Source organism: Camelus dromedarius, chromosome 5, assembly GCF_036321535.1.
Source record: "Camelus dromedarius isolate mCamDro1 chromosome 5, mCamDro1.pat, whole genome shotgun sequence".
NCBI classification, from domain to species: Eukaryota; Metazoa; Chordata; class Mammalia; order Artiodactyla; family Camelidae; genus Camelus; species Camelus dromedarius.
In genome coordinates this window covers 37,715,833-37,727,842 of record NC_087440.1, presented here as the reverse complement: position 1 = coordinate 37,727,842, position 12,010 = coordinate 37,715,833, and the positions used below count along the sequence as shown (strand labels likewise).

General features: G+C 37.3%; 1 protein-coding gene across 1 annotated transcript; it reads left to right on the top strand.

Moving 5' to 3' along the window:
* The first annotated feature begins 34 nt into the window (after positions 1 to 34).
* Positions 35 to 8,601, top strand: DTD2 (D-aminoacyl-tRNA deacylase 2). The gene is made up of 3 exons (XM_010986161.3): positions 35 to 204; positions 3,310 to 3,379; positions 7,027 to 8,601. The coding sequence occupies exons 1-3, from the start codon at positions 94 to 96 to the stop codon at positions 7,350 to 7,352; spliced, it is 507 nt and encodes a 168-aa protein (XP_010984463.1). The 5' UTR covers positions 35 to 93; the 3' UTR covers positions 7,353 to 8,601.
* The last annotated feature ends 3,409 nt before the right edge of the window (positions 8,602 to 12,010 follow it).

Sequence of the window (12,010 nt, the reverse complement as noted above, 5' to 3'; positions counted from 1 at the left end):
ATCGCGCGCCGCCCCGTCCTTCCTGAGCACTGGGGCCCAGCCCATTCGTTTCGTAGCCGGAACCCGCGGGATATATCCGCGTGGGCCTGCGCCATGGCTGAAAGTGGCCGGACACCTCAGGCCCGGGCGCTCCTGCAGCAGTGCCTGCAAGCCCGGCTGCAAGTACGCCCCGCCGAGGGGGACGCCGCGGCCCAGTGGGTGGAGGTAACGTCGGCCCCGCAGCCCCGGTTATCCTCTGGCGCGCAGGAGGCTTGTTCTTACCGCGGCATCTCGGTGGTTTGTCCCCCCGCGTCTCCCCACGAGCCAGCCGCGTGGCGCCGGGCACGTGCTGTGGGCGGCGCGGGACTTCCAGCCGGTCCGTGCAGCGCAGCCCTCGCTGACCTGCCTGGCTTCGCCTGGCTCCTCAGCCCTGCACCTCCAGCCCCTCCCTCGGACTTACTCTCTCCCGGAGGAAGAGTGTGTCCCCGGCTTGGAGCTGCGGGCATTGGAACTGTTCTCATCGTCTGCCTACCTGAGCTCGGTGGTCTTTATTAGGCCTGGCAGCCTCAGACCTCTTGCCACACCCTGCGCGTTTCTCGGGCTGCTGGTGACCTGTGCTAGTTCGGTTTGAGCTTTGATTTAGATTTGTTGCAAGCGCTCAAGATGTGTTTTTGACTTGTGCACCAGATCCTGTTGAATTCCCTCTGAAACTGCAGCTAGGTGTTAGCACAGACATGAGATTGTTCATGAAACAGTTCTTTTTTCCAAGAAACTTTAAAAAATTTGATTTATTTCCTACTAGGAACAAAGACCAATACTTTTATAATAATGTTGCACGGATATCAAACACATTTCCTCCGAAGAATTTAAAACATTTACACCAATATGTTGTCCTACTACTTGAATATTGGCCTTACTAAGACAGCTTGCCCCTATGCAAAATTCCAAGCAAAAACAATTAAAATGTTCTTTAAGGCCCCTATCTTATTTTTGGAGTAAAATGAAAAAAAAAATTCATACTGATAATGATGAAGATTTTTGGAGGTACTCAGACTTTAATGTAGGAGCAGTTCATTCATTCATCTTATCTGCAGAATTCAGTCCCAGATCTAGCTTCCTTAACACATTACTAGTCATTATTTTAAATGCTACCCATAAACTATATGAGGATGATTATTAAATCAGAATGTTACCCTATGCTAATTTGGAAATATTTACACACATAAACATTCCTATATTTTTGCCCCCCCCTTCTTTCTCAGAAATTCATTTCTTTCTTATTTTTGTTAAGGCCTTTTGAAAATTTCTCTACCATATTTTTAAATTGTATTCTTTTTATTTTTGCCATCCTATCCAAAGAATTGCCTATTTTTATACTTGCTTCATGGGACTATAAATCCCAAACTATTAATCATTTAAGTTTCTTACATGCTTCTTTATTTTTTTATATTCCTGCCATATCTCGTTATGTAAAATCACAGATATTTTATTGCAGCCTTCCAAACTGTCAGTTTGTTTATAAACTTTAAAAGCTATTTTAAACCTTTGACTTCCACTCCCACACATGGCTATATTAGTATAAAGAGCTGACAAGTAATTAGATAGTGAGAAAGTAAATTCTTTCCTCTTTCTCAAGCATTCTCTATTCTATTATTAAAAGTTCTCATTTTTAAACATTTCTTTAATTGTCAAAGATTTGAAGATTACTTTGCACATTCTTAGTTTCATTTAGATCTTTGCTGTCACAGGTTAATGTTTTTCTTCCTGGGAAGTGAACTTCTAAAAGCTCCAGTGAGAATTATCTGTACTTTCCTATATATTTAAAACGTTCTATTTATACCGAAAGAAACTACAAGGAAAGTGATTCTGACTTGAAGATGGGAATTTGTAGGTCACAATTTAAGAGCTATTGTTGGAAAAAAAAAAAAGCAAGCTATTTTTGGAATAAAGAGAAAATACCTTAATGAGGAGGTAGTGTGGTGAGTGGAAAGAACAGGTGTTTATTCCTGCAAATAATTAGATACTTAATTCTGACTTTGCGTATGTCCAAGTATGAATATGCATGAGATTCTTCCTTGTGTTGAAATAACCCCAGTGGAGAGGAGGCTGTAATAGTGGTACAGATACCGTATCATTCAACCTGCCATTCCCTACTGTGTGTGTGCAGTGGGGGTGCTTCCTTGTTCCAGGAGCAAAACTGCACTTCTAAATGGTTACTTCTCATCCAGGTAAATCAGATGTGAGTACAAAGCTGCATTTATATTTAAGTAGAATACTATTTAGATAACACATAGAGCCTGTAAGATACAGCTGAACCTAAATGCAATCAACAGATAATTAAATTGAGTCCCTATCATACACAAAACAGTCCAAAAGTGCTTTGGAAGTTAAAACATAAAATAAATTGTTCTTCAGTCCTTAAATTTGTTTTTACATACTCATTTAATAAGCATTTATATAGCTCTTAGTATGAAGCAGGCACGGTTTTAAACACTTTACAAATATTAACTCATTTAGTCTTCATAATAGCTCTTGGACTCAAAAGGTTAATCTGAAAATTAAAAACTTAATGATTCACTCAAGAACAAAATCAAAGTCATTTATCAAGTGTCTCTTTTCCATATAGCCTCTATCCTACAACAGCTAACAAAGAAATAGCCAAGTCATTATATAAAATAAGTAAGCTTATATTCCTGATAGCAGACATCCTCTTGATGTAGAACTTAACATGAATGCAGTTTCCAAGGTTTAATTACAGTGTGATTTAAGGCATTAACAAAAATAACAGAAAATAATTGGACAATAACTTCTTGGATTTTTAAAAACAGAATCAGACTTATTTTCATTACCTGTAAGTAAATGGATTAGGAGGAACAAAGAATAATGATGTCAAAAGAGATATTAATCATAGTGTTGTTTATCCATCAACCATATATGATAATGTGAATTCATTTGGTGTTGAATAAATGGGCCCCTGCAAACTAAGTGTTTCTAAGTCTGTCAGCCTTACTTAGGGAGGAGGAGGCTAGTTCATAGTCCTAATGATCTTGATTAGAAGTAAATGTTTGAAGGTATAACTTGGGGCCTTCACTGCCTTTTGGCTATATTTTAAACTTAATTTTTGAAAGAAATGATAACTGAGGTGATTGAACATTGAAAAAGATTTTTATCTTCTCACGTATTTGAGAAGTCAAGTATATTATAAATAGTTTTTTCTCTTCTTTTGCACTTAACCTCTTATCCATAACAGTTGTGAACTTTTATTCATTTACCTCTGTATCTCTATATAGACATTTCTTTCTAATCTGAATTTATTATGGTTTCTCATAGGTTCAGAGAGGATTAGTGATCTACGTGTGCTTTTTCAAGGGAGCTGATAAAGAACTTCTTCCCAAAATGGGTAGGTATTTGATGTTGTTTCTTTTTTAAGAATGAGAGTGAATAGCAATAGATAGATGAACCAGAAGGAGCATAAAGTGCAGTCTTAAACTGTATGTATGTAAGTTATACATGACTTAACTCTGTGTACTGTTGTTAGCTTTAGCCACATAGGGAGAAACAGATGCTGCATTTCTTAATATAGTTTCCTTATCTCTCAGAGTGCCTAACAAGGGCATATAGGTGACAATATATGTACAAGATGTGGTTCCCATCAAGTCTGTACAGATCAGGCTTACATCATTATTATGGAAGAATTTACACTACCCATTTATGTTCTTCTTTGTAAGAAATGTGTACAAATATGATTCTTGAACCAAGCTCAGTGTCATCACAGCCACACATCCTCCAGGGACAGGCATCTCTGAACAATAATTTACCTGCCTGCAGCTTTCCAGTGTCCTAGATAGCCATATCACTGCACATTCCTTGTGATAATTACATAGGTTCAGATACACCAAATCAAATCATATACTGCCTCAAGACAGTATCTGAAATAGTAATTATGTCCCCAGAAAAAGCCTGCAATAATGGAGCTGTCCCTAAGGTTGGGGACAGGTTATGCTCTCTTCATTATGAAAGATAGTATCCATTAGTTGGACTAGTAAGAAATATAAATTATACAGATGGGTATTTGAAGCATGCGGAAGTTAACCTAGAAGAGCTTCAGTCATGCAACTCAAAGCAAACAGCCCAGTGAGGAACAGCCTGGACAGAGGGCTGAAGCTCCTAGAGGGGATTCTGTGCTGAGACATCAATTGTGTGTGACTTCTTTGTCAGAGGATGAAAACTAGACTTGAGAAGGGACTATGATAGGTGAGGAGGGAGAGCCAGTAACTCTAATAGTTTAACATCTGAATCTGGAGGACAAGAGGGAGCCTTAAAGGGGTTAAAGAGAAAATGAAATGAGGGCTCCTGTTATAGAGGATGATTGCCGGGACTTAATGCTTAGGTGCTGGTCATTCTGTCTGTTTTTGCCTTGGATTAAAGCTTTATTGACCATAGAAAGTATATAGTAGAAATCTTCGAAAACAGGAAGAGCATTTTTGTCATTCTGACTTAAGATTGACTTCCTCAAGTTGTTTTATATGTTCTTAAATGAATCTTATTTATAATAGGATGAAATGAAACCAAATCCAAACTGCATTTTGTTTTATAGGGATGAAATCCTTTGTGCTTCCATATACGTCTCAAGTTCACTTTGAATACATTCATGAGAATGTGGTTATTTAAAAACACTAAGGAAGTTCACCTTAACTCTTTTAGTGGATAGTCTAACACAAAGCTTTCATATGTCATGATTCTCAGTATAGAACTGGGAATCTAAGGATCAGATTCTGCTAGGATGAGTTATAAGCAAAGTAAGTCCATCTATTACTGATAGTAGTAGCTTGTACTTCCCTCTACCAGAAGTCAAAGCAAGCCAGTGTGATGGGATTCTCTTAAACCCCACCTCATACTTATTACATGGATTCAGATCTTTCCAATCAAATCATGTACCCCTTGGGAACATAACAACCAGTTATATCTATAAAGCCTGAAATAGCATGGCTAACGTAGAGATGTGCAGAATCTTCCCCAATTCATCTTCAGTATAATTGGACTGAGATCCAGGGACCTGTCAAAGCTTAACTTCCCACATACATCATTAGAGATACTTGATTGATAACCTGTCTTAGGATCTTTGAGTTTCCAACGTGCCATTAATTCACTGTCTCATTTTAATTCTACTTACTGACATTTGTATTTGTACTATATTTACTTCTACAAACTGATATTTGTATACCAACAGCATTAATTGAATTCTCATTTAGAGCCAGTAGAGGGAGGTGTTTGGAAGTCTAATAAATTGTGCTTACCTCTCTGGCCTGTTATTTCAAAACTGCCTCCTTAATCTGTCACTAGCCTGAGGCCTGGAGAGCTGGATAGTGATTTCCATGGAATGAAGTGCTCTGGAGAATTAGTTTCCTTCTAAGGAATCAATAAGGAGTGCTGGCTATACAGCAAAGTCCTATTTGTAATAGAGAAAATTAGAGGTATTTTAAAATAGGTATTAGTTAAGTGAAAATTGATAGTGCTTAATGCATAGCTTAGGAATTCATTTGGGTGTTCACATTGGCAGGTTTTTACCCGGTTAATTCCTTGATGTGTAGAGTGGGACAACCATACTGAATCCTTGCTAATATTTACTACAGGCTCTCTAATAATAAAACCAGTGACTACCCACCAGAAAGGGTACTTTTTCGACTCTATTATTCACACAGGAGTGTGAGGGTTCAGTAGTTTTACCGTTTGTCCTTGCAGGACTATTCTTTACAAGCAGAAGTTATTTGTCCCCTTTCTGGAGGTAGGAGGACCCTAAGGGTGTTTACATCAGGCACTTCTTTTCTTTATTGTTTTGAAAATGGCTAAAGTTGAGATGTAAAGGCTTTCTATCTTTAGATATTTAGCTACACATAGATATTTATGGTTATTTTGATAGTTCTTATTAGCTCTAAGAGTATAATTTCACGTATGCCATAAAATAGTATTACCATTGAGGCCTGCGCAGGTCCCAACCTGTCCGTGGTTTGGGGTTGCTATCTGCCTCATAAAGCAAAGTAGGTTTGTCTTCTGGGAAGATAAAGTCGTCTTCTCCTCTGATAAAACCTCTCACATAATTGGCTTTGGCATCTTCCAGGAAGAAGGAGTACAGATTGAAGCCTCACGCGCCTGGGTTTTCAGTTGAGATAGAGAAGACAGTGGTTATAACCAGAGCGTCCAGAGTGGGGTACAGTTCCCTCCAGAGCTTGTCTCTGCCAACCCAGCCTGGGCTTCATGACAAGCATAGAAGTATATTCCTTAATAATAATAAAAACATAATAATTTCCAAAAAATAATAATAATAATATTACCATATTTATTTTCTTACATGTTTATGAAGATAATGCCAGTAACTTTGTACCTCTGGATTTACTTTTTCAGCTGACAAGGAATTTCTGATGATTCTTGCTTTCACCTTTATCCTTCTATGGTGATGTCTGTAAAATGATTAGTCCATGTAATAATGCCTTTGAGGTTATAAAACTGCAAAATCAGCTAGCTTATAACAGGATTGAACCTGGAGCCTTTGCCTCAGCTTAGGACTCTAGGCAGCTAAGTTTAAAATAATAAGTGCACCAAGATTTTTATTTAATATTCTTTGTTATGAAGCAGAATTTGGTGTGAGGAGGCTCTATCATGGTCTTTTTCCAATAGGATTTGCTTTGAAATACAAAAAGAAACAAAAAGGGAAAATATTCTCATGTATCCCAGGGCAACAATATTATGAAGTTCCACTATTTAGTTAGTTCTTTAGTCCTTTCTGGATGATCCTATTGTTAGGAGACCTGAACTGCCAAGTCAGATTTAAAAAACATCGTGCCATTTTCTGCATGAAATTTGGCTTGTTTTTCATGCTTAGATGATTTAGCTTAGTAAGGCAGTTTTTAAAATCTAAAGAGAAACTTTGAATAAAAAAGCATGAGCTGACAAACCGGATTTTAAATGAGATTTGCTGACTAGAGAATTGTTGGTTTTCTTCATGTTTGTCTTTTTATTTTAAAATGTTTCCCTCTCTTCCTCACCCAGTTAATACACTGTTAAATGTGAAATTAAGTGAAACAGAAAATGGCAAGCACGTCTCTATACTGGATCTACCTGGCAACATTCTTATCATCCCTCAAGCCACCCTTGGGGGGAGAGTAAAAGGAAGAAACATGCAGTATCACTGTAACTCTGGCAAAGAAGAAGGGTTAGAACTTTATTCCCAATTTGTGACTCTCTGTAAAAAAGAATTAGCTGCTAACAGTAAGTGTGCCGAAGCTGGGGTTGTGGTGGAACACGGCACTTACGGGAACCGGCAGGTGTTGAAGCTCGATACCAATGGACCATACACACACCTAATTGAGTTTTGAGAAATTAAAAGTTTCTACAGTTGTTTTCTGGTATAAAATGATCTGGGGTATAATTAGATTTTCGTCCCCTTCTCCTTGAGTATACTAATCTGCAGCATTTTTAGGCAAGAAAATCCTGGGTCCCATCCATAACTCTGCAGCCTGCTTAATTGGATGATCTTGCCAAGTCACCTAAACTCTGGATCTCAGTCACCCTTTTTCCTGCTTTCCCTATACAACACACGAGAATTTGAAAAATGCCTTCTATTCACTTTATGGGCATTGATAAGAACATGGAAGTGAGCTGTACTTAAGCATTTTGTACTTAAGAGAGAGCTGTACTTAAGCATTTTGTAGTGAAATTTTGTGCAGTCAAGAAAAATGTATTTCTTATACCTTCAAATGTACTAGTATGTAATAAAAAATCATATTTGTATCAAAACTAGGTAAAACCTAGCATAAACTGATTATAATTTTATTAATTTTGTTTTAGTATTTCAGATTTCCATATTTTGAATGGAAAAATATGCAATTTACTATTCTTTTTAATAATATCTATGAAAGTATAATATAGAAATGTTATTATGCATTTTAGTATTACTTTCTAAGGACATCCAAGTGCTTTAAATTTTTTTAAGAATTTTTAGTTAATATAGGAATGAGGTATGGGGGATTAAAAGTTGTTTTTATTTAATATACCATTGGGTTAATATCTGTTCCTCTTTGTTTTACCAACACAATGTATGTCTCATGTTCTGTCTTTGGTTTTTAAAAGTTACTGCTTCATGAAATTAGTGTTAGTTCATAAAATTTTCAGGAAGTTCCTTTCTTGTCAATTTAGACTGCTGTAAAAGGAATAAAAAGGGAAGCTTTCTACTGGAATTATTTGAAAACAAGTTGACTTGTTCATTTCTGTTTTATATACTTAATGATTTGGAGCCAGTATCATGTTTTCTATTAGTGAATATTTGTGTCCTCCTCAAAAAAAAATCTCATATGTTGAAGTCCCCCAGTGTGGTAGTATTTGGAGATGGGGCCTTTGGAAGGTAATTAGGGTTAATAGGTCATGAGAATAGGGGCCTCTTGATGGGATTAGTGTCCTCATAAGAAGAAACACCAGATAGTTTGCTCACTCTTCTCTGCTGACCATGTGAGGATGCAGTGAGAAGGGGGCCATTTACAAGCCAGGAAGAGAAACTGACCATTCTGAAGTCTTTACCTTGAACTTCTAGCCTCTTGAACTATAAGAAAATAAATTTCTGTTGTTTAAGCTGCCCAGTCTATGGTATTTTGTTACAACGGCCCAAGCTAAGACAGTGATATAAGATAGACAGTTAATAAGGTAGACTTCTCAAAGCCAAGAGAGGAAGATAAATAAGAAGTTGAAAGAATATATGAATAAAAGGTAACATTCATTTTTTGCATTCTCCTCTGACTTAATATTTTAAAGAGTAAAAACAAAATAATATTTATAATTAATCAAAAAGGAAGAAATTCACTTCAACAGACATCTTTAAATAGCTGCTGAAAATTCTTTGTGTCTTATAATTTCTTTAGGTTTGTGTTCCTAAAATACTTAAAATGCTTGTTATCACAAAAAAATCCTGTCTTCTCCATATCCTTCCTGTACTATTCTATTTTGGAACTTGGGGATCAATAACTGGCTTGATAGTGAGCTCAATGTCCTTAATTTTTGCTTTATTGATTCACAATACCCTTATTGAAATGTAATAAACTATTCATAAACTTGCAAACTCCCAATTTTCTCAAAGCTTCTCCAAGGAGGCGTATATGTCTTTCAAAAAGATTATGTGTTACCTTTTTTAAATCATTTTGATTTTGTGTGTGGGAGAAATGCTGACTCACAGCCCTCGATTGCTGTTCTGTAGTTCAGGCAATTCCTTAAAAAAAGTTTGCCTGAGGTACTTGTGGAGAATAGCAATTTCAGCGACATGAAGGCTTATTAAGCAGAAGGGGACAGTCAAGTTTGTTTCATTTCCAAGGAGGCTAAAACGAGGGAAAAGGCAAGAGAAATAGGAGATATGAAAATAACTACACCCTGGCTTTCTGTAGCTCATATGGCCCAAGGTGCTCAAGGAACTTTCAACAGATACCTAATTTTATCTTCACAGTATTTAATGAGGATAGTGCTGTGGAAAGAAAGACAATGCTTAAATAATTTTTCTAAGATCACTCATTAGGGAGAAATAATTTCCATCCCCCTGGCTTTTCTTGTAGTGAGAGTTAAAACTGAAATTCATCTCAATAAAGGCCTAGCATCTCCCAGTGTGGCTCATGTGAGAAAGAACAGCCAATAAACTGGTTTATTTACTAAATTAGGTGGCAGTAGGACTGCATCTAATTTAGGTGCCATCTGCCTCTGTTTTTCTAAGTTTCCAGAATGTTTAAATTAGAATATCATGTCTACATGCTATTTTATCTGTCCATTTGGAAACTTAATGGATTCATTAGTTAGAAAATACTGTGTATAAGACATGGACTAATGAGTGTTAATATATCTTGAATATACTCATACAAAGTAAATCAAATACACTTTTACCATTTCATTAGTTCAAGTCAAAAGAAGGCATGAGCTTTATTAATATTTGTATTAATAATTTATTGACTCCATATTAAGAGACCTAAATTTATCAGATAGAAGGATCAAATACTATAGAATCCCATGCCACCTGTTTTGGAGAATAAGAACTCACATTGGTGTTAGAATGATGACATGTCAGACTTTTACTATCTATGATTAACATTGCAGAGGGCCTGATTCGTTAGTTATAGTTACTTCTTAAAAACCCACAAGATAATGAAACGACTATTGCTAGAAGAGCTAGAAAGGGAAGAACTACTAGAAAAATGACGTTTTCATTCTAAAGCTACACTTTGGTGATGACTCTTAATGTCTGTTTATTTTGATAGTTTCTCCCTCCTGTTTCTCCTATCTCTAATCCTTTTTTGCAGACCATTCCAAGGAAATGTTTCTAGAACATTCCTTTCTCTATGATATCCCACTGTTCAGAAACTTTTTTAACTCTTTTATATCTACAGGACAAAGTCGAAACTTCTGAAGTTGGCATGAAGGTTCTTCATACTACTTAGGAGTGAGTGGAATCATGCAGGGAGAAATGTAAAGGACCAAAGTCAGAATCCTGAGAAAACGTAAAGAAAGGGCAACATATGAGAGGCCAGAGGACACTACTGAGATCAGAGGGGCAAAGAGAACTGGAAAATGTTAACAGGAGATAGTTTTCAAGATGTAAACAATAACAACTCTGGTGCCAAATACTCAAGAAAAATTGGGTAACACAGACCGAGAGACCTTTGGGCCTAGCAGTTGGCTGTTTCCAAGCTTATGGGAAATTGGGGTAAAATTCATAAGAGTTAGTAGAATAGAAAAAGATTCTTAATCTTTTGTCTTAGAGTGTCTCAGAGTGTGTCAGCTGTATGGGACCACTTGGGGAGCCTAACTTTCTCCCAAATGCAATTTTCTGGGGCCATCCCAAACTTCTTGAATTAGAATCTCATGAGTTAAAAATCTATCTAGTCACCAGTCTCCTCCAGGTGATCCTTGTGTATACTGGAACCTCAGAACCACTGTTAACCCGGAATGAAGCCCAGACTTCTAAGGCTGGCATTGCAGTTCTATAATATGGCTCCAGCTCGACTTTGTAACTCCTTCTCTCACCCCTCCCCTGTAGAAGTTCTCCAGTACAGCTCTGTTTATACTTTTTCTTAGGTCATGCTCATACATAAGTTGCCTTCTGCTCTCCTCTAAGTCCATCATTCAGTATCTAGCTCAAGTCAACCTCTTCCGACCCCACGGTGATTTTTCCTGCCTCTACCTTCCTGGGCGTTATGGCTGTCCTACTCTTGACACTTGTACTGTGTCTCATGAGAATGGGTACTTGCCTTTTTGCTTGTTTGCTTTTAGTTTGTTTATATGTCTTAATTACAAGAGTATAAATAATATTGGGCAGAGAAAATGTAACAGTGAGGACATGTACAATGTAATTTTTTCTTAATCTCCCACAGTACTTCCATAGCACCATGTTGTTCATGCTGAATGATGCACAGTAAATATTACCTGAACAGGAAGACATGACAGTGGTTATAATACTCTTGATTTTGGTTCAGTTTTACCAGTACTTCACACATAGATTTCTTTGTCATTAAAGGAATAAAGAGGTTGGAGTGTGCAGGAAGCAAGTTTAATACCACTACCCCTTGCTTGAATACAGTAGATAACACCAGAAAACTTACAAACTAAAACAGATTTTTAAGATTCAGTGTGGGCATTGCTGTTTCTATTTTATCATTTTACTATAGCAGAGTCTTGAAGAGAAAAACCACAGGCCCAGAATGGCAACTCTTGTGCTAAAGCCCATGATACCAAACCTAGATTTAATAACTAACCTAATTGCAGTTTCAACCTTCACCAGAAATGTAATCTTAATCAACCAGTCTGCAGTTTTGCGGCCAGCACCAGTCAGGTAATCTGCCACGCAGGCTCTCTCCAGCTTCCAGAGGAAGAGGAGGCCATCTGTATGCTAAACCCGTGCCTTTCAACCTTCACCCATCCCTGCCCCACCTCTCCTCCCCACAAAATGTCCTGGCCGCCGAAAAATAACCCTTTCTTTTCTTTTACTAATAGCTACCTTACCCCACCC